The 24,287-nt window shown below is 39.7% G+C and overlaps 1 protein-coding gene across 10 annotated transcripts in view; it reads left to right on the top strand.

Moving 5' to 3' along the window:
- Nucleotides 1–24,287, top strand: part of hspg2 (heparan sulfate proteoglycan 2) — a 516,773-nt gene that overhangs the window by 461,916 nt on the left and 30,570 nt on the right. For all 10 annotated transcript variants that reach the window (XM_039755775.1, XM_039755773.1, XM_039755774.1 and 7 more), the window contains 8 exons: nt 7,549–7,633; nt 8,180–8,324; nt 8,589–8,691; nt 9,929–10,038; nt 12,029–12,137; nt 13,964–14,062; nt 15,059–15,280; nt 18,044–18,288. In XM_039755775.1, the coding sequence (XP_039611709.1) occupies nt 7,549–7,633; nt 8,180–8,324; nt 8,589–8,691; nt 9,929–10,038; nt 12,029–12,137; nt 13,964–14,062; nt 15,059–15,280; nt 18,044–18,288 (1,118 nt within the window). The remainder of the gene's footprint in view (nt 1–7,548; nt 7,634–8,179; nt 8,325–8,588; nt 8,692–9,928; nt 10,039–12,028; nt 12,138–13,963; nt 14,063–15,058; nt 15,281–18,043; nt 18,289–24,287) is intronic.

Genomic DNA, 24,287 nt, shown 5'->3' with positions numbered 1-24,287 from the left:
GGATTTCAGGGAGAGAACAAATGATACTGAACAAAAGACTTGACACTGAAAGAAAATAAAAAGCTAAAATTGCTGCTATACATTCAGCAGCTCATCAGTACAAGGTAACTGGTGTGGCAGTAGGGGGCGCTAGTGCTCCCTGGAACCCCCAGGTATAACTCCAGACACCGGATACAAGTCCAAGACTTTTTATTTTTTAACACAAGTGTGCACCAAGCACCCTCCACACTATTCATCAAGTAAACCCACACAACACTATAATTTCCTCTCCTCCTCGCCCAGACACTTTGCTCCTCTCCCTCCCAGCACAGCTCAGCGTCTGGACTGAGACATCGTCCATTTATAGCCCCTGACCCGGAGGTGTTCCTGTCCCAACAGTCCACAGTTCCTTATTCCTTCCGGGTCAGGGCAATCAGTCCTTTACTTCAACCCGGGAGCACGTCGTTCCTTCCCGTCACATGACCGTGACGTACTCCCGGGTCATAAGGCACAAAAGAGCCCATAAGCCCCCCCACAGCGACTCCTGGTGGCCCCCAAGGTATCAAGCAGGGCTGTGTAAAAACACTACATAGTCCATAAGGCCCTGCTGGAACTCAGGGCACAATCCTGCTGTCGGGAGAGCTCCTCCCGGCGGCCTGGGGGTGAGGGCCGGAGCACGAAGCCGGCAGTCCTCCACGCTGGAGTTAAATGATTCATTTGTACATTTTAATGAGCTCTGTGACAGTGTAGACAGCCATGTAGACCACCACAGTGAGTGGGCTCCACCCGTTTGAGAAGTGCCTCTATCTTCTACGATATCTTTCTGCTATTTTAATATATGACATAACAACAGCTAGTAGAGTTTACTGAAGTGTTGTGGTGTATAGATATAGACAATGTGTTAAAATACTGAGGCTATTTTGTAACAGCATGTTTGCATTTCCACTTAGATGGTAATGTTAAATCCATCCATTCATCCATTTTCCAACCCGCTGAATCCAAACACAGGGTCACGGGGGTCTGCTGGAGCCAAACCCAGCCAACACAGGGCACAAGGCAGGAACCAATCCCGGGCAGGGTGCCAGGCCACCGCAGGACACACACAAACACACCCACACACCAAGCACACACTAGGGCCAATTTAGAATCACCAGTCCACCTAACCTGCATGTCTTTGGACTGTGGGAGGAAACCGGAGCGCCCGGAGGAAACCCACGCAGACACGGGGAGAACATGCAAACTCCACGCAGGGAGTAATGTTAAATTTCTTTATTTATTTGTTTAGATGTGCAGTCAGAAGGTGGATGTTGTGCAGCCCCAACACTATATCTGCTGGTATTGATAGGCAGATTTGTTAATTTGGGTGTTTTGAGTACTGAAATCTGCATCTCCTGTGACTTTCTGTTGTCAGCTCTCTTAATAGCAGTCTTTTTGATGGAGTGTGACACACTGTTTACATATTTTGCAGCTCATATTTTCATGAAAATTGCTACCAATTCTTTCAGGCTTACATCGACTCTTACACTATCATCTTAATGCTGAAGAACAGAGAGCACACACAGCACCTGCGACAACAGTTCATTCACGTTTACCACTTGTCCCTTGATGCCATTGCATGCCAATGTATAATCTGATGCTACAGAAAGGCTTTTTCTTTGCAATAGGTTAAGTATATTGTGCACTTTGCACACATTACACACATTAATATGTCTAAAACATTTTTTTAGGAGACAATTCAACTATTCATCGTAAATGGAAGTTTGCTCTCTTTTGGACCTGGTCATCAAGTCCATCTCTATTCTTTGCAGTTCGCTCCTAGTTTGGGCGGCGCTTTCATGAGACATTGGACTGGTTTAGAAATGTGTCACTCAGTGAGCCATGTAATTGTTCCCCAAACCCCCCAGCTTTTTGGGTTTCTCCATCATATACATGAGTATTTGAACACTACAGTTCTTTCAGCCTCAGTATGACATGGCTGACAGACTTTTATTCTTTTTCTTACTGTAGCTGCGTTTTCTTTTCCCAAAATTATCAAAGTTCTGCAGCTTCAACTCAAAAATGGGATTCAACAAAAGCCTGACGCGCAGAAATGATTCCACAGACAAAGTATCTTCGTTTTTTAAAGTTTAGTTAAGTTTTAAAGTAAAACAGTTTACACAAAAAAAAGGAAATTAAAATAGCAATAAAAAGGAAAAATTAATGTTAAGAAAGGTTCAATTCTAGATTAACCTTGTTACATCTCAAATCGTTACTATTTACTTAATATTTCTGAACCATTTCAAAACGGTCAGAAAACTGTATGCTTATCCCATTTCTAAGCTTAAATGGGTCTTTCAAGTCCTTCTTTACTGGGACTTGTTCCAAACAAACTGAACTTATTATCACACTGTTATTCAGTTATAGCAAGAAGGTTCTATCTCTTGTTAACTATAGGGGGAAAAGACTATACCATAAGCTATGACTATGAAAGACATTAATATTCTATTCAAATTAAGCACACATCAATGTGAGTTTAACTCAAAACTTTAACTTTCTAAGATTGGCTCTTACACTTACATTGTTTGAACCCTAGATGTGGTTGAATTGATTCAGAAGTAAGACAGGGACCAACCCAAGATGCCATGCTTAACATTATTATCATAAAATGAACAGAATTATTAAGCAGAAATGTGCAAAAAAATAGCACTTCATATAGCAAATGCATTTAAAATTGCAATTGCAGGCTCCTAACCCAGAGTTGATGCAGTTCAGCAACACTACCAGGTCTTCTCACCAACCGTTTTGAGTCCAGAAGCTCTACACCTCATGAAAAGGCAGCTCTGTGGCCCCAATCACCTGTGGTAAAGAGGCAAACGCAATTAAATCTTAGATGGGAACCAATGTGTAGAGAAATGGTGTGCTTTATTATAAAAGTATTCTCTGAACCGGCACCTACTCAGCCAGGAACCTCCTGTCATTTGGATGGAAAAGTTAATTCAATGCTGATGCTCTGATTTCAGACCCTCTTAACAGAATTCCAGTAACAGCATGGCTTGTCTCTAAATAGCAGCTAAAACTCATAAATCAGCATGACTTCTTGTGGGAGGAGGATTAACCAATCTATCTCTTTTGGACTGAACTATTTATTTGACTCATGATTTGTACAGACACAATCCAGTCAGAGTTCAATGACACAGTTCTGCGTCACATTTCCAGTTAAACTCTTTTAAACTCATCATAGAAGCTGATACTGCCACTTACTTCTCTCGTCATCAGTTTGTTCTCCCCTGCTGGGAAAAACTAATTGAATGTTGCTTGAGAACTGCTGCATGTTTTCTACTTTCCCCTCCAGATTTTAATGCACTGAGCAGAAGAAGAATATTGTTTAGTGGAAATGCTTGTCTCCCCTTATTAAATGATAACACTTTTCATGGGGACGGGAAATGAGAGTTTAGCTATAAAATAATTAAGTGGAGGCTAAATCCGTTTGGTTTTTTAGCCATTATTCTGCAATGTTTTTAACTGAAATCAGAACATTCAATAATTTCCTGACCCTCTAGGAAGTTGTACCTAATTTGGCTCCTGTTGATTGTTATTATGAAAGCTTAATCAATTTAAGAGGGTGTGATGCAATGTTTAATGTAATACACCGTTACAAGGCCCAGTTATGGTACTAGTGGCCTTCTGATAGTTGATTAATTATGTCAAGTTCAAGATTATCTCCATGTATAGACCAGTACAATGGAATTCTTGCCATACATGTCCATCACAGACTATTGACAGTAGTACAGTCAGACAAAAACCACAATGAATACAAAATCATACAATGAGTGAAACATTACTAGCCGCCCGCGTAGTAGTGAAACAGGACAGTGAAGAGGACCAGGCCCAGCTCCCTACTCCTGACGTCACGCTTCCCCCTTCCCTTGGCCCTCAGCCTCTGTCTCGAATTAGCGTGAATATATCGTTCCTGCAAGCAAACTATGATTCTTAGCATAATGAGAGAAGTCACAAAATCTACTGGAATGTTCAAGCAAATTATAAAAAAAAAAACAAATCTAAATCCGTTAAGTAGTTCTCGCGTTCGCTAGCTAAGCAAAGGTAAAAAATGGCCCGAGGCTGGCGCATGAGTGAGGAGGGCCCCGGTCTGCTGCGTGTTCCTCAGATTTGCGCAAATAAATCGGTACCGCAAGCAAATTATGATACATAACGCAATGAGAGAAGTAGCAAAATCAGACGGAATTTTCAGGCAAATTAGGCCTATACAAAAAAACCCAATTTAAATCTGTTAAGTAGTTCTCTCATGAAAAGCAGATAGTCATATGGACAGAAGTTGGATTTTATATATATATAGAGATGTATAAAAGAAACAGTCATGAGATGAGCACCTACCATGCCAGAATTTTGTGAAGCCAGTGAGTGTGAGTTTACTGTGAACCTGTAGACTTCATGAGCATAAATGGAGACATCTGAGCTTTCTTTACACATCTAAAGAAGAAAAGACTTTGGAGAGCCCTCTTCCATAACAACATAAGAAATCTGACAAACAAGGAGACCATTCAGTCCATTAAGCCTATTTATTTAGCTAATAGCTTTTAACAATCCCCCTAACTCAATGTGAGATATGCTACAGTGTCATTTAAATCTTAAAAGAAATTCTTCTTTTTTCACAGAGCACAGATTGTATAAAGTTACTTTGAGCTACCACCTCAATCACTTGCCCACACCTTCTGTATAAGCATAAATAAACATAAAAACACCCAATACAAATTTTGACTACAAAGCACACACCTGCACATATAACTCCACATATATATACAGTATGCATAAATATGCACAAAAACACTCAGACTTTATCACTTCGAGACTCCAAACACAATAGTCCAATGGTGAATTGTCCATGTGGGAAGGGGAGGATGGCAGAAGAGGAAAAAGCAGATTTTTGCAAATGAAGAAAGATAGAAAGACGGTGCTACTCTGAAGGAAAAAAAAAAAGGTTCAGATCTTACCCTCCTCTGGTTATTGGCAAGCCAGGGTGAAAAGACATCCTTATAATGGAGTGTAGGTGGCCACCTCACTAACCTTGTCTGTCCATGCCAACAGCGGGCAAGTTGTTTATACCTTTACCAATCAGCATCGACAGAATCTGTCTCTTTACTTTTTTCCTTAATTGCAAATAATGCACTATAAGCTTAATTATAGGGAGATGTGTTATGCCCACTTCAGTCCATCAGTGACAGTGACTCTTAGAAATTGAAGGTGCTCATCCACCTGCATATTTCATGAGTTTACACGTTAACAGTGGTGGTTGGATGGTATTGAAGGCACTGGAGAAATCAAAAAACATAGTTCTCACAGTGCTGCCAGTATTGTCCAGGTGAGAATAAGCCTTACGGAGCAGAGAGATAATTGCATCCTCCAATCCAACCTCTGTCTGATAGGCAAACTGCAGTGGGTCCAGGTGGTCTACTACAAGAGGACTCATATAGGATAGATAGATAAGGGACTATATAATAGATTTAGAGAAAGGATGGATGAACTGATATGGAACAAAGTCATGGGGAGGGTGGGTGATGCTTACTGGCAAGATCTGTAATTTAACATAGCTGAGTACAGGGTGAAAAATAATGTGTGATAGATAGATAGATAGATAGATAGATAGATAGATAGATAGATAGATAGATAGATAGATAGATAGATAGATAGATAGATAGATAGATAGATAGATAGATAGATAGATAGATAGATAGATAGATAGATAGATAGATAGATAGATAGGTACTTTATTAATCCCCAAGGGGAAATTCACATACTCCTGCAGCAGCATACTGATAAGAACAATATTAATTAAAGAGTGATAAAAATGCAAGGTGGAGAGTACAAAGGAAGTTATAACGGACAGTAACATTGTATAATGTTAACGTTTACCCCAGAACTTATAGGGGTGGAAATGAAGAGTCACATAGTGTGGGGGAGGACCGATCTCCCCAGTCAGTGGAGCAAGAAGGTGACAGCTGTCTGTCTCTGAAGCTGCTCCTCTGTCTGGAGATGATCCTGTTGAGTGGATGCAGTGGATTCTCCATGATTGACAGAGCACTCGCCACAACCGTCTGATAGAACATCTGCAGCATCTTATTGCAGATTTTGAAGGACGTCAGCCTTCTAAGGAAGTATAGTCGGCTCTGTCCTCTCTTGCACAGAGCATCACTATTGGCAGTCCAATCCAATTTATCATCCAGCTGCACTCCCAGGTATTTATAGGTCTGCACCCTCTGCACACAGTCACCTCTGATGATCACGGGGTCCAGGAGGGGCCTGGCCTCCTAAAAAAAAAATAAAACCTAGACTAGGACCTACCTCTCAAAGGTCTTCATGATGTGATATGTAAGTGCCACTGGTCTGTAGTATTTAGGTGAAGGGATGCCTGCGTTGTTTGAAACAGGAACAATGCAGGATGTTTTCCACGGCAGTGGCAATTTCTGGAGCATTAGGGTAAGACTGAACAGATGATAGAGGACTCCACAAAGTTGCTTAACACAAGTTTTAAGAATTGAAGGACTGACTCCATCTGGTCCTGCGCCTTTTTCAGTGTGCTGATTCCTCAGTTGTCTCCTCACTTGGTCTTCAGTTATGCACAGCACCTACTGATGACCAAAGGTGGACTTGTCATGGGTCATTCCAGTTGATGTGGCAGAAGTTGTTGATGTAGCTATTTGAGATGGGGTGGAGGGACAAGTCAGATTGGTCTCTAAGAAATCAGGTCAACACGCGTTGATTTCTCCATGAGTAAGCCAGTTATTTGTACATGTAAACTCTTAACCGGGTTGCAGATAAGGATTTTGTAGTCTGTGCATATCTGCTGCACTCTGTTAGCCTGCACATGTGTTTGTTTTGCACATTTTCAACGTTCATGGATAGAAAACGATGGAAACGTCCACAAAGATCAATTTCCTGAGGCAAATGTTCAGGCGATCACATTATTCCTTCTCCTGGTTGAAATAGTCTGTCTCAGTATTTCAGAAATCTCAAAATTGATATTGATGATCTGAACACCCATTGCTAAGCTCAGCAGCACAATCTTGGAAGACAGGTTCCATTCTTGTTTTTGGATTCATGGCAACTGCTGATGATGTTTAATCTTTTTTATGCATATTTTAATGACACTGCAGCGTTTTACCAAAGGAGAACTCCACAAGTGTACTTTGTGCATATAAGTGGGGATGCTTAAGGCACCAGGATTCTGCCATAACCTGGATATTCACCATATATCATGAGCATATAAAAGCACTCAGTGAGGGATTATTGATGTTGCTGAAAATATTGGTTATTTGGTCACTACAGGTTTTTAAAATTCACATTGAAACTGTATCCCAATCAGATACCTGATGAACATTTTAAATACTCACGTAAAAATATTATTTAACATCAACCACTGAAACGGAGTAACAGAAACCCTGCATTTTTACAGGCATTTAAACGGAAGTCAGCTTGATATCACCATTTGATTCAATTAGGACGATGCTGTAACAAATGCTAATTGAATGATGAAGTGTGACATCCAAAAACACAATTTTGTTTATGCGGTTATAGGAATGATCATCTATAATGGACAGAAGAAGAGCACTGGTGCAGACTTCATCTCATTTGGACTAGTAGGCGGACGCCCTGAGTTCAGGTATTGCATTGTTTGTGTAATACAGTATATCATTATTTACCTGCATTACATCGATTTTCAAGCTTTTATCTCCTTATGTTAGCTTTAAAAAATCTCACAAGAGCAGGGGAATTGGAATAATAATATTAATAATAATCAGGTCAAGAGGTTCTAACTCCTGAATTTTGTAAAAAGTTTGATGACTTCAGGGTGTCTGTTTACACAGATATATTGCAGCTTTGTGTATCTTCTAAATGCACAATTAACCCCTTTAGACAATAGTTGCTGAAACTCTCACGGTCTTATAGGATCCTAGAACTAGACCTCAGTGGACTTTCATAGCACACTGCATTCCATGATGCTCAGCTGATTATAAGTTAGTGGAGATTTAGTATTGATACTTCTCCTGATCAGTCTTAGTTGGCTTTCATAGGTGAGCCATAAGTAGATCAGCCCACAATCCATTCATGTATCCATCCTTAAACTCACATTCTGAACCCTCATTTTTTTTTTTTATTTTATACCCAATGCTTCTACAGATCAGACACTTTCCCTATTTGTCCACAGGTTTGATGTTGGGTCGGGCATGGCTACGATTCGTTACCCATCTCCTATTAAGCTGGGCGAGTTTCACACTGTGGTTCTGTATCGCAATCAGACTCAAGGCTCAATTGTAGTTGATGGACAGAATCCAGTCAAAGGAAGTTCTCAGGTAATGGTGTACTTTTTATTAATTAATTAATTAATGTATTCTTTTTTTTTAACAAAGAATTTTTTGTAGAAGTCACCAGATTTCTCTTGTAGCAAACTTGACTGCTTTGCTTACGTATGTTATTTTCTGGGAACAGCTTCCAGGTGATATCTTGCCACCATTGTGGGTTCCTACCATTATTATTATTTCATATTTTACTTTAAAGCTGCATCTTTCACTTTAAATATCTAAAAAATATATAATGTATACTTTTTTTACTTGAAGGGTAAATTCCAAGGTCTGGATCTCAATGAACAGCTTTATGTTGGTGGTTATCCTGATTATAAAGCCATTTCCAAAACCACTGGACTCACCAGTGGCTTTGTGGGTAAGGTTTTTAACTTGATTCTTTAAAAAGGCACAGAGGCACACAGCACAAATGTGCTGTCCCATATTATTTAGTCTTTGTCAATTTGTTTCTGAGTTTGTAAGATCTTCCCTTGTTTAGAGTGCAAAGACAAGCTCTAAATGTCACAAACTGAATGAATGTGGGTAGCCGCATGACGATGCCCTCAGTTAGATTAGAATGCTTCTCACTGTTGGTTTCTGCTGTGTGCACATTGATGCTGGGAAGATTGTGACTCTCTAAAATCCTACAATGGGAGTAGGGATTGAGAAAATGGATTGATAGCTTTTGTAGGGGGTTGTCATGCACAGGGTCTTAGCACCATTTAATAATACAGTGGAGAATGTGGATTTAGAGAAAGGATGGATGAACTGATATGGAACAAAGTCATGGGGAGGGTGGGTGAAGCTTACTGGCAAGATCTGTAATTTAACATAGCTGAGTACAGGGTGAAAAATAATGTGTGATAGATAGATAGATAGATAGATAGATAGATAGATAGATAGATAGATAGATAGATAGATAGATAGATAGATAGATAGATAGATAGATAGATATCATCCAAATGATTTGAATCCTAAAAAGGAAAATTTGCAGTCTCTCACATTTTCTATTAAGTGTTTTATTACATCAAACAATGCATGATGAACACACACAGATGTAGATGGAAACAAGCAGGATGGAGAACTGTTGACTGCTTTGTCATTTACATTTTATTGTTAATAAGGAGCCATTCAAAAAGCCATTAAAAAAGTGAATTCAGCTGTTTAAGATTGAAATAATCAATTAAGGGTGGGGAACATTAATAAGCGAGACCACTAAAATGAAGTATCAAAATGTCACTTAAGCATAAGTGCATCATCAGCAATAATTGACTTCTCATTAAGAAACTAGGCTGGAACAAAAACCTGCAGCCACTGCGACTCTCCATGACCGACATTGCCCACCCATGAAATAGAGTAAAAGTGTGAGCACATGTGAGAAATTTAAAAAAGAAGATGGTTAAAGACAACAGGTCCAACAATGGTAGAGCACCTTACTGAGGTTCTAGACAAGGTCTGTGACTTACACTTACTTGGACAAAGAAAAAAACAAAGAAAGGACTACAGCTTATTGCTTCTGCCTCTGCAGCTTATCAAATTAAAATTGATGAAGTTTCGTTGATTTCTGTTGGCTTGTGACATATATATATACTGTATACTGTATATGTCTGTTTTAGGTTGTATCCGGCAGCTTATAATTCAAGACGATGAGGTCATTTTTAAAGACCTGGATCGGAGTTCTACTGGTATTTCTAATTGCCCCACCTGCAGAGATCAACCATGTCAGGTAAGCTTTTTCATAATATTCTTTTTCTATTAATGTACCTGTTTTGTTGTGGTAGGGTGACCCTATTCCCCCTTTGTACTCATTACTACGTAGACCATAACCAGAGCTCACTCTAGGATATTTGCTGCCCTAGGTGAAGTTGTAAATGATGCGACGCCATCCCCTTTGCTTTTAGAGGAATCATCACTGCCAGACCTGTAAATTTAGACCTGGAGACAGGACTGGGGAAGGCAAAGTATTTAGGACTTCAAAATTCACAATTTCAGAATGTCAAGTTATAGCAACATCTGTTTACAAGACTGTCTCAGAAAATACACTCTTGAGTGGTGCCATTTCAGAAAATAAGTAGGAATCGGGCTGTGCTAGTAGTCTTCATTTATTGCTTTTAATGTTTGTCTAAAGGAAATAAAAAAACACTCATGTTATTGCTAAAAACTGTGGTTTGTTTTCATATAATTCTTTATTTAAACCATAAGCCAAACATGTGCCATTTGATGATGATGATATTCTAGATGTATTTTATTTATTTATTTATTTATTTTTAACTAAGTCATAACAATAGCATATACATGTCATTTAAATTAATTAAACAAATTGAAAACCTCAGCTACAATAGAGTCTCTGTGCACATTAAACATAGGGTGTCCGCATGCTGCATTGTTTACAGTATGATCAACTCTCCGCTAAGGGATTTTATTCATTAAGTCACTGAGGGGCCTGTGGGGGTCTTAATTCAGTCTTGGAAGCATCCAACTGTTTTGTGGGAAGGTTCCAGGTCCTCAGCTGTAGTAAGTGAATGATTACATTTTGCCACAAATGACTAGCCATAGTCAAACAAAAATTAAAATGATGCCCGAGTATTAAAATGATGTTTGAGTCTCCATTGTGGTAGATACCAGTTCTCATATGTGACTTGTGTAAGGAAGATCAGATCGTATTTTTAATGCTAAAATAATTTTCTCTATGTCAGTGGTTCTCAAACTGTAGGGCGTCCCCCCTAGGGGGGCGTGAAGATGTAAAAAAAAAAAAAACCAAGAATCGAAAATATGAAAAATACATCTATTGAAACCAAAACAAATTAACTTACATTCTGATACAAGAAATATAAATATAGAGTTAGATAAATGTTAATAAAAGTAGGTATATTAAAATATGCATATATGATATATTAATAATTAAAAAAGAACAAATTGGTATTAGGGTTAGGGTTAAGTATAGGGTTAGGATTAGGGTTAGGATTAGGTTTAGGGTTAGGGTTCCTTTCAAAAAACCTTAGTGGGCCCCTTTCAAAAAAACTTTAGGGGGGCGCGATTAAAACTGTTATGAAAACTTGGGTCGCAAATACTTAAAGGTTGAAAAACGCTGCTCTATGTCATTCCATATGCGGTAGAGTTGATTGCATAGTATATGAAGTGTCTTTTCATTTTGGATGGAAGCTGATAAAACATAAAATAATTTTAATAATTTTCTTAACATACATACATTAAATAAATGAAAACAAAAACTTGCCATATGCAAGGCATGATACATCCCTGAATGGCATACCAGCCCACATTCACACCCACTTACCCCGCTGAGGCAAATTAGTGTCACTTAAGTTCCTTAACTTAAACATTTTTGAGATTTTCAGAATATCTGTAGAAAAATTACATTGATAAAGGAAGAATGTGCAAATTCCACATAGCCAATACCTGGGATGTGGGAGGAATGATGCATATCTAAGCAGAAAATTGAAAAATATGCTGAAAGATGTTATATGCAATAAAGATCAATTGTTTAAGATGAAATAGGGTAAGCAGGACTGCCCAACCGCTGATACTAGCCAGCCAGGATTTATACATAATATCTCGGCATTGTTCTTGCTTTTTTAATGAACATTGTATTTTTCCACAAAATGAGCCTGCTAATCAGGGTTAATCAACTGATGCTTCTCTCCTTACTAAAGTCAAAGTCACTTACGCAAATGTGCCCACTGCTCTTTTTTTTTCAGAATGGTGGCCTCTGTAGAGATTCTGAAGCAAGTAGTTATGTCTGTGATTGTCCTCGAAGGTTTACTGGAAGCAACTGTGAGCATTACTCTGCACTGCACTGCCACCCAGGTACGTAGTGAACAGGAAGTTGATATCACCCAGAAAAGGTCTTTATTTATTGCTTCTTTAGGGTTTGGTGTGTTAATTTCCCCAATTTTAATACATATTTGTGGAATAATGTGTTATACAAGAGTAAATCAAACAGTAAAGGCAATTTGAAAATTACGTGGTAATCACAAGGGATAGAAGCTGACACAATACAGCATGATCATAATGGCTTATGTGTAGTTTAAACATGCACAGCACCCCACTCTGCTGTTGGTCTAGTTGAAGCCAAGGTCAAATGAACATGGAGGCTCCACTGCAGGTTTGCACCATTGTTAAACAACGTGCCATAGTGAAAATTCTTTGGGCACAGAGTGAAACCTGCTGAAATTCACCAAAGGATGTTAGTTTCTGAAGATCAATAAGCTGTTTGGGTGCCCATCTTGCACAAACTTTAGAGTATCCCAAGTCACAAAGATCAATAAGCTGTTTGGGTGCCCATCTTGCACAAACTTTAGAGTATCCCAAGTCATCATGCACTATGCCGTGTGCAGATCCATAGCTGATTTTCCAAAAGTCTGCTGGACTTCTCTAATGAAAGCATTTGACATGTTTATGCAGGCTTATATGCACGATGTTGATGGTCAACCAGGTCAAACTTTGACGATTACGCTTTTTCTTTCAGCTTTAAACCTTTCTACCCATTCATAAACATTTCATTTCAGTTGCTGCTTCCATTTCTGTTCTGAGCCAACATCTTTTGGTGAATTACAGCAGGTTTCACTCTCTCTGCCCAAGGAAATCTCACTATGGTGCAGTGTTCACCAATGATGCACAGTGGAGCATCATGTGACCGTTTATTTCATAATTACCTTTTAATTTATATCATTTTGACATAAACGGTGTTCCTTACACTCCTAACATTTGAGATTTCCAGCCTAATGTAATACCCCTGACTCTAAAAGTCTAATGTTTCTGATTTGCAAGGGATACACCACCAAATGTTATCAAGTGACAAGTATTTACCTCACATTAACTAGGAAAATATTAGCAGATGAAAAATAAAATCAACTCTTTGAAACACATTGGAACTAACTAATTAAATGGCAATTTATCTGATGATTTATTGTAGAAAATGTCTGGTTGAAAGCTTTGCCTTGTGTTGTTGTCAATACTCTGTTTCCTTTTATTTCCACACTCCTTTTTTTTCCAGTTTGAAAAACTAAAGGTAAAAAACCACCATGAGTGAAGGAGCTGATTCAAGCTAGCTACGTATTTTCTCACCATGGATGTGTAGTGATTTTAATTTATGTATTTGTATATTTTGTTTTTTTTAATAAAAAATAAAAAAATAAAAATTTAGAAATGAGTACATTAGAGGGTCAGCTCAAGTTGGTCAGTTGGGAGACAAAGTCAGAGAGGCGACATTGTGCTGGTTTGGACATGTGCAGAGGAAAGATGCTGAGTATATTGGGATAAGGATGCTAAGGATAGAACTGCCAGGGAAGAGGAAAAGAGGAAGGCCTAAGAGAAGGTTTATGGATGTGGTGAGAGAGGACATGCAGGTGACGAGTGTAACAGAACAAAATGCAGAGGACAGAAAGATATGGAAGAAGATGATCCGCTATGGCAACCACTAACGGGAGCAGGCGAAAGAAGAAGAAGCATTTTTTAATAAAACATAAAGGGTATTTTACAAAACTATGTGCTTATTATGTTTGTCTGCAGTTCCAAAGTGGTAACGTTTTCTCTCCAGAACGATAGCATTCACTCACATGCTCACTCAGTCATGCTAGGTCAATTTAGACTCACCCTTTACCTGAACATATACTGTTTATTTATTTCCACAGAGGCTTGTGGACCAGATGCAACTTGTATCAACAGGCCAAGTGGAGATGGCTATGACTGCAGATGTCATCTTGGAAAATCTGGAGACAAATGCACTGAAGGTAAGAAGGTTTCTTTAGCTTCAGCCTGAATGAAAAACTAATATTGCGCCATGTCATGGGAGCATTACCATTCAGTCACAGGTGTTGGACCCTCACAGATCTACCTCAGGTGCTAATGAGTAGTTTAAATGAATGCATTTTTCCATCTGTACATTCATTTTCTTAGTGTGCTTGCTCCAAATTAGACCCAATTCCAATATCAAGCACAAAGAAAGGAGCAACAGGGCAAAAGTCCATTGCAGGGCACACAAACACCCCACACTCTTATACTGGGCCACCGTTTAAGCCAGTCATATGACGCCATGAAGCAGGGTGCTAACTGCCACTCCACCATGCCATCCACATATTTTTCTGGAATTCAAGTTTTAGGTTACATAGCGATAAAAAATGGGTGTTGGTTTGCAAGATCCTCAGCAGAATAGACAACGGTGAAGATTTCGCAATCCTGTCTCCCATCTGTCTGCCAGAGAGCAGCCCTAAAGGGACACATCTCATACCTCATATTCACGCATAACAGGCGGTTTTAGAGTTTCCAGTTATTCTGATATGCCAGTCTTTGGAATATAAAAAGAAATATATGGTATACATCAGATATATCCCCTCCAGACATGGGCAGAACAAGCAAAAAAGACAGACACTAACTGGGCAGACATTAAAACTCTGCTCCCTGAAGCAGTGAGGCAGCAACACTAACTTGCTCAGTGATTGTATGAATCAGACAGGGGGTTTTTATTAATCATGACCTAGTGACATATAAGGAGAAGAATGAAATGTTTGCAGGTGGGTTTTTGCTCTTGAGATTTCCATTTGTTTTATTTTAGCAGTCAAATAATTTAAAAATGCTGAAAAATGTAGGAGCTATAGAATATTGAAAGTGGGGACAATCTGACTGTCAATGGATTAAACAAGCAGTAGCTACACAGCCACTAGTCCAGCTTTGTAGCACACAATACATGACGTATTTTGCCTTCTAAAGAATGGCCTTCTCTTTTCTAGGCACTTTAGTGACTACACCTTCTTTCAATGGAGAGACCTCCTTTATCACTTACCCTCCCTTGACTAACATCCATTATGACCTGCGCATTGACTTGGAGTTCAAGCCAATCTTTCCTGATGGGCTTTTATTCTTCAGTGGAGGCAAAAAGGCGAAGGTGGAGGATTTTGTTTCTATTGCTATCATAGATCGATATGTTGAGTTTCGATATGAACTGGGAACAGGTGAGTTTACTGTTTTACTATTTAATAGACATTTTATTAGTCTTTCTTAAATATTTTTCATTTATACCTTTATAGAAATTTGATAACTCTTCATGACTTTTGGCATATATTACAATATGGAATATCTAATTTTAAAAAAAGTACATAGCAAAATGTAGAACCACTTGGTTCAGTTTATGAACAATTTGAACTTAAGTGACACCAATATGAAAATCCAAAATGAAGGATTCATGTCTTGTTGATTAAAAAAATGAGAACACCCCTATATTAGACAGATAGATAGAACTTTATTTGGTCCCAGTGGGAAATTTGCCTTTTTACAGAAGATATTTAAATAAATACATCCATAAATATATACACTATATGGACAAAAGTATTGGGATGCCTAGCTATTACACCAACAGGGACTTTAATGACACTGCATTCAAATACATAAACTTTAATATTGAGTTGGTCCCCCCTTTAGAGCTATAACTGCATCCACTCTTCTTGGAAGGCTTTCCACAAGAGTTTGCAGTGTTTCTGTGGGAATTGGCGCCCATTCATTCTGTAGAGCATTTTTAAGGTCAGGCACTGATGTTAGGCGAGAAGGTCTGGCTCAAAATCTTCTTTTCAGTTCATCCTAAAGGTGTTCAATGGAGCTGAGGCTAGAGCTTTGTGTAGGCCAGTCAAGTTCGACTTCCACACCAAACTCATCCAACCATGTCTTTATGGACCTTGCTTTGTGCACTGGGGCACAGTCATGTTGGAATAGAAAAGAGCCTTCCCCAAACTGTTTCCACAGAGTTTCTTGATAGACTGAAGCATTAAGATTGCCCTTCACTAGAAGTAAGGTCTAGCCCAAACCCTCAAAAACAGCCCCACACCAATACTCCTTCTCCACTAAACTTCACAGTTGGCACAATGCAGTCAGGTAGGTAACGTTCTCCTGGCGTCCGCCAAACCCAGACTCGCCCATGTGACTGCCAGACAGAGAAGCGTGATTCATCACTCTGTAGAACACGTTTCCACAAATCCATCAAACATCTTGGCATTGGACTTGATGATTTTGGCTTCGTCGCTGAGTTACTGTTGTTCCTAAATGCTTCTACTTTCCAATAATACAATTTACAGCTGACCATGGAATATCCAGCAGGGACAATATTTTCTTAATGCAAAGGTGACATCTTATTATAGAATCACGCTAACGTCACTGAGCTCTTCAGATTGACCCATTTTGTTTCACAAATGTATGTCGATGGAGGCTGCATGGCTAAGTGGTTGATTTTATACCCATGTGGCAATGGCTCTGATTGAAATACCTGAATTCAGTAATTAAGTGATGTGTCCCAGTACTTTTGTCCATGTAGTGCATATACATTATAAACACACACTCTGGTTTCAACGCACACCAGAATGACTGAAAAGGAAAAAACAAATTTAAAAAGAAAGAAAGAAATCGCCTGACTTGGTTGTCCTAGTACGAGGGAGGCATATTGCAGGCATATTGCTGTTGGTACAAAAGAGTCCTCATAGTGTTTCTTGACTTACTTCTGCTAGTTGGCTGAAAGTCCTCAGTGGTAGTGTATCACAGAGGGAATGTGCAGTATTGTTCATAATGGCACTCAGTTTTATTTTCATTCTCTTCTTTGCTACGACCTCCAGGGGGTCCAGATTGTGTCCCATAACTAGGCCTGCCCTTTAAATTAGCTTGTTGATTTGGTGGTCCTCTTTCGAAGCAAGGTTACCAGCCCAGCACACCATAGTGTAGAAAATTGCAGTGGATATCATAGAGTTATTGGAGATGTGAAGGATATCACTTCACACATTGAAGGAACGCAGTCTCCTAAGAAAAAATAGTCTGCTCTATCCCTTCTTTTGTAGTTCATCTGTGTTCTGAGATCAGTCCAACCTGTCATTGCTTTGGTCTTCCAAGTACTTTTATTATGAATCAGGCTTCTAAATGGTATAATAAAATGAGCTTGAGTGTATTAACCTTCTGGTGAAACTACTAGACATTGTGACAGGGTGCCGGGCTAGAATATGCGTAACTGTAGCCTAGTCTGAGAAGTTTCTTTCATTTTCCCTTACTTAAAACCCTCCTAGAAGTTCTGCTATTATTATGATTATTACTTATTCTGTAAAATAAGTCAACCTCAGACATACAGAAATGTTTGGGGAAGCCTCCCATATATTATTCCTGGCTGCTATGGTTTTTAAAGAAGCACAGATGTGCACAGTTCGAGTTCTAAGAGTGAACTGACTACTCAGGAGTAAAGGGCGTTCTATAGAGCAACTTGTCATCTTGGGTGGGAAACTGGAAGCAGAAGTGACATCTTTGAGAACGTCAGAACCAGAAGTGGCATCTTTCTGGGCACCAAAACTGGAAGTGACATCTTTGACTAGGAATCAGATAGGTTTTCCAGTATTTGGTCTGGAAAGAAAGCAGAGGAATGTTCAGCACACCCCACCATCTCCTTACCTGGCATGGAATTACCTTCTTTTGGTCCATTCAGCTCCCTCCTATTCGCACGTGTGTGACAATTTATTTGTCTGATGTCTTTATACATGGTGACTTTTTTCAGTTGGACCTCAGGAATGTTATGTGATTTGTTCATTGTCATTAATTTCTAAGGTCAGTGATCCCACTTCCTATTACAGTACATACATGTACAGTATATAATCACTCAGAATAATAACATTCTTATTTGTTAAAATAAATATTCTACCCTTTAGGCAGTGTGTCTGAAAGTGCTGTATCTCATCAATTATATTATTCTGTAGGCATGGCAGTACTACGCAGTGCTGGGCCCTTAGTTCTAGGCAGATGGCACAGGATTACTGCAGAACGAAATAATCAGCATGGCACGCTTAAAATAAATGATGAAAAGGTGATCAGCAAGTCCTCTCCTGGGAAGGCACAGGGACTCAATATCCACACCCCTATGTATCTGGGAGGAGTCCCCAACTTGAACATTATACCTAAACCAGCCAACATCTCTGAACTCTTTGAAGGATGCATTGGAGAGGTGAGTAGACTTTAAAAGATGAGGTGCAATATTCCTATTAGAAAACACACCAGAGGAAGTGGTTTATGATATTTTTGCTTTTGTGTTCAAATAGTTAATTCTGTTTTCTACTAACATTGGAAGTGTTTTTTAAATTGGTATTCTGGGTATGTACACCCCACACACAAACATTTTTATTCTGATACTATGCTTGAGAGTACCTCCAGTTATCACTTCATCGGTATTTCCAGTTCCTAACACCACTCATACACATCAGCACCAGAAATAATAAAAGCTATAACAAGCACATTTTACATATTTATTTATTTCTTACATTTTTACATTAAGTAGCTATAATTGCATAAAATCCAGATGTCTCCCAAAAATAATCCTACAGACATTCTGGCTTAATTTTTAGACATTTTGATGGTCACCAGTACATTCATAACGTTTTCAGACCCATTCATGGCCTTATGCTAAAATCATTTAAATTCACTTTTTCTTTCATTAAGAAACATTCAATTCCTATTCAATAAGCCAAATCACAGTCTTACAAATTCTTGTAAATTTAATAAAAATTGAAAAAACTGAAGTATCCCATTGACACAAGTATGATGGTCTGTGGTTCTGCTGGAATCTTCGCATTGTGGACCCGGCCCGGACACAGACAGGCGGACATGTTGTTTTCCACCACCACACGTTTATTATATACAATATTTACAATACTTAAGTGCCACACAAAACCCAACACAGTCCTGGCTAACCAATGCCTTCTCTTCGGGCCGCCTCCACACTCTCTTCTGCCTCGTCCTGCTTCCACCCGACTCCAGCCTCGAATGAAGGGAGACGGCCCCTTTTATATGGTCCCGGATGAGCCCCAGGTGTTTCCCAGCATTCCCCCCTGGACACGCCCCAGTGTGGCGGCAATGCCGGCTGTTCTCCCGGAAGCTCTCCGGGTGTCCCTCTTCTTCTTCTCCCCAGCACTTCCTGGTGTGGCGGAAGTGCTGAGGTCCAGGGTCCCCAAGGCATTGGGGCACCCCCAGGCGGTGACCACGGGTCCCTACAGGGTTGGGCTTCCAAGCCCTCTACCTGTGGACCCCAAAGCAACCAGGATGGCGGCCCCCACGTGATCCCAGTTGGGCGCACGCCCACTTCCGGTCCCTGAAGGTGTCCCGGCCGGGTCGTCGCCCCTGGCATCCTTGACAGCATTTACTGATTTTGGACATTTTGAGTACCAAATCTATATCTCCTGTGGCTCTTCATTATCAGCTCTCCTCATGGCAGTCTTTTTGATGGGGTCTGACACACCATTTATTTCAAATGCGTATATTGCAATTCATATTTTCATAAAAGTAGCTGCCACTTTTTTCAACCTTACATCCAACAACAGGGGGTACACACAAAGCACTTGCAATTGATGTGTTGTTCAACTCTAGTGGCTTTATTGCCAAACCATCCATACACCATATTGCAGCATGCCTGGCAATGAATGTTGTTAGTGATTGCAGTGTATTACCTAATTTTCATCTATATAGATAGACAATAAACGACTATATCCCTCCACAGTGATATGGCGGTAATGTTATGTGAAATAAATCACACAGGAGAAATACACTTACATTTTGTTTAATGTCAGCTTACACTGCAAATGATTACTCGAAGGAAGCTCTTGACAAAGCCCAGTCCTGGATTGGGATCCCAAGACATCAGGTTTCTCAACTTCGGCAAAGCAGAAGGCATTGTTAGGAACAGACATCAATGTTGTCCATCCGTCTGGAGATGAGTTTCAAAGTTTAGGGCAATTGCCAAAGCTTTTCATACAGTTAAACAATTTTAACTGTGAAACAATCTTTTTCTAGCAGAGCATGACTGAAATGGCATGCCAAAACATGAACATGTAATAACTAGGGCTGGGCAATTTAACGCGTTATTATCGCATTAACGCATTAAATAATTCACGCCGACAATTATTTTATCGTGCATTAACGCAGTTTTTGTTATTATTATTATTATTTTGAAAGCCTCAGTCTCGCTAGCGATCAATAGAGATCAGTGATCTTCTTGTTACAGTGCTTTTTGATACGCTTTTGCTAGAAGGAAAAGTTAGCTTTGTTGATTTGACCTCAATTCCATGAGCGTGCATGAGTAGTGAAGAGCAAACAGCTTCTAAAATGGAATATGGAGAGATACCAACGTGAATGCTCAAAGCAAAATAATCCATGGATGACTTTTTTCGTATTATCGCTGAATCGGACTCTGATTTGTTGGACTCCAATTTTGATGCAAGTGATCTGGAGATGTAGATTGAAAACGAAAGTGAGGTACCGGCATCAGCTGATCGGTCCCCTAGCTGATCATGGTGCTGAACACGTTCGTGTAGATGATGTACCTATGGCTACGTTTGCCTGGGAGGACAGACACGATGACAGGAGGTGCAAACCATATTGCGTCTCACTGCAACTGCCACCCGCTTGCACCTGTTTCACAAAGACAGCCAGGCAGCCAGCCCACCGTGCATTCCTGCTGGCCATTGAGCTGCCCCTTGTGCAGCTGCTGCTGCCACAAACTGCAAACAGGCACCAACAGCAGGCACAGCAGGCAGCAACAGACATTTTATGTTGATTTATGTGTGAAACTATTGCTTTTTTTGGAAAAAATATTAGCCATCAAAGAGCTGCTACTGAACATAGACTGTTTATGCTGCTCCCTGGTTAAAGAAAATGTTTCTGCTGGTATCTGTTCAGATAAAGAAGAAAACAGATTTAGAAATGTTAACTCGCTGTTGCTCGGAAGGTGCCTGTTATAATGTTATGATCGTGGCTCTAGACTCGGAGGGTAACTTGTTTTTTTGTAACAAACTAGATAAAACATTAATGCCCTGGCAGTGGCAAATACCTTTGGTTTTATATTTGATTTGTTTACATTAATGTTTAGGGCGGCATGGTGGCGCAGTGGCTGCCTCGCTGTAAGGAGACCTGGGTTCACTTCTTGGGTTCTACCTGCATGGAATTTGCATGTTCTCCCCATGTCTACTCCCACAGTCCAAAGACATGCAGGTTAAGTGGATTGGCAATCCTAAATTGTCCCTAGTATGTGCTTGGTGTGTGGGTTTGTGTGTGTGTTCTGCGGTGGGCTGGCGCCCTGCCCGGGGATTTGTTCCTGCCTTGCACCCTGTGCTGGCTGGGTTTGGCTCCAGCAGACCCATGTGTTAGCATATAGCAGATTGGACAATGACTGACTGACATTAATGTTTAAGTTGAGATTTACAAGAAATATTTTAACTGCTTCTACGTAAAGGGAATACTGCTGTTAAAAAGCACCTTATTTGTTTAAAGTGTTTGCAAATGCAAGCAATACACTACTTTTGAGTTCATTATTGGATTTTGCACAATGTGATTGTTCTGATTGTCTGAAATTAATTGCAGACAATCATGCAATTAATCACGATTGAACATTTTAATCGCTGCCCAGCACTAGTAATAACCAAACATTGAAACCATCGTGTACGTGCATAGCCCAGTTGCTGTAAACCGTAAAGGGACCATTTAGACCACTGGAGTCACCTGCCCTCCTTTATTAGCCTGCCCTAGTAATTCACACTCATCCTTTTTCATCTCTTTTGTTAAGTTGCTTTTATGGCAGTATCAGTTTCTCTCTTTGTCAGCTGGCTTGCATAGTTTGGATGGTTTCTACTACACCAGTGCATAGTTCTTAATTTGAGTAAAGTCAGGTCTTATAAGATCACAGTGACATATTCCACACCTTTGGCTACAACATTGACATGAAATAACATTCTCCAGGACCACAGTGCAACATGAACATAAACACAAGGCAATTGGAAAACAGGTAGATAACTATACTGTATGATAGATAGATAGATAGATAGATAGATAGATAGATAGATAGATAGATAGATAGATAGATAGATAGATAGATAATAGGTACGTGAAAGGGTAGTAATAATTTGAAATAAATAGCAATAATTAAATAATAATAACAACTAATGATTAAAAACAACAGTAGCAACAAGTAAAACCTGAGGGCAGATCTGAGGGCCACATGGAGTCCGAACGACCAAGGGGCAAAAGCTGTTGCTGAACCTGGCAGAACTGCTACCAGTGCTACAGAACCTTCTGCCATATGGAAGTTGGACAAAGAAACTGTTCACATTTACCACTAATCAACTGATGTAATTTGATTTTAATGAAAGTATTTCTCCTGCAACAGGTTATGTTTGTTTTTAACACGTGCAGTGTGCTCACTGGCCATGTATCACACATTTATATGTTTCATAGGGCACTTTTTAAGAGACGTTCTGACTGACGACAGTTTATCATAATCAGAAGATCACTCCCCATTGTATCAAATTAACGAGCGCACGTCTGATCCTTGAAAGTCAGTATCACTGTCCCTACTTTAAGCGCCACCTTCATTAGGCATCAGATTGATTTAGAGTAAGACATCGGTGAGTTGCCTAAAAATTCCCACCCTCTTGTAAGTACAACTCATTCATGGTTGTCTCCAGTCATTTGTATTATGCATTTGACTCTGTGAGGCCACCCAGCAGTTTACAGCAATATAAATTTAAATGTTAAGTAAACTGAGAGCCTCTAAACTACACATTGCAATGCAATAAAACAGAATTAATATGCAGATTTCAGACATAGCATAACTCCAACATCAGCCTATGGTGTTAAGCACTGTGCAGCAAGGTGTTTGCTTGATAGCATGAAGCTCACAGACAATTACAAAAAGGATTTTCTGTGTGACTGTACTTTCCAGAGCAGGACTAAGCACTTCTTAGATGCCGGGGCATCATACTGCTGGCTTCTATCGTATAGGTGAAAGAATCACACCTACGGTTTTCTTGGTGGCTTTTTCAAATTTAATACCATCTGGCAGTTCTCCTTAGCAATGTGTGAAGATCACAATGTTGCTCATCATCATTCTGATCAGCTCAACGTCTTGTTCTTGATGAATTCCTGATATTGTAGCTACCCACAGGAGTGCAAAAGATATTGGATTGTTCGCACATATTTGCTGGCTTGTGCTGCATAGCCTTGTTTGGGACTAGTTAGAACTGGAAGTCCAAATAAATATAAAAGATGGTTCTCATTTTAGTGCCAAGAATAAGGGGTTCTAGCCCTCAAGCACCATCGCTAAACTGGAAAGCTCAGGTTGCACATACACACACACACACACTGCCAAAGATAAACCTAAAATGCCACAAGGCCATTAGGCTGGAAACAGCACCTAGCGCAAAGACCATTTCACATACTGCAAAAAGCAATATTCCATTAGATAGGAAATTACATGTGTCACGTGATTGTCATGCAATTACTCACAAACCACTAGGGCTACAACCTTGGTCTTGGTCTCAGCTGAAAGTTTATGACATGATTGAGGCAAGTGAACTGCAACTTTTGGTTGATGGCAACCCTTGTAAAGGTATCAGGTTTCACGTCTTTCTTATAACAAACTGCATAGGCAGTCTGCTGGAGAAAGTGAGGTGGCAGAATGAAAAAGAGCAGCGACATCTACTGGGCATAAGCAAATGGCAGATGCTGCATATGTAACAGGAATAAAACAACCTCTGCTTTTTGCTTTTATATCCTTACATCAGTGTTCACTTGAAAAGCAGTACTTACATAGGTGATTCACTCACTGTGGGGTGGTCTTTTTCATACTGGAAACAAAAGAATTTGTGGCCAAAATTGAAATGTTTATCTCTATCTGTATGAACCACCTGTATCTGAGGCAGAGGTGGGTAGTAACGAGTTACATTTACTCGGTTACATTTACTTGAGTAACTTTTTTTAAAAATTGTACTTCTAAGAGTAGTTTTACTGCACCGTACTTTTACTTGAGTACATTTGTGAAGAAGAAACGCTACTCTCACTCCGCTACATTGGGCAACACTCGAATCGTTACTTTTTTACCATTAGATATGCTATATTTTTGGCAGAGAGATCTACTGCATGACTGTTTCACTAATCAGGCATAGCAACAATAATCACAAG

This window comes from Polypterus senegalus, chromosome 6, assembly GCF_016835505.1.
Source record: "Polypterus senegalus isolate Bchr_013 chromosome 6, ASM1683550v1, whole genome shotgun sequence".
In the NCBI taxonomy this organism is placed as follows: Eukaryota; Metazoa; Chordata; class Cladistia; order Polypteriformes; family Polypteridae; genus Polypterus; species Polypterus senegalus.
Note: the sequence above shows the minus strand (reverse complement) of the source record. Positions and strands in the feature narration are given on the sequence as shown.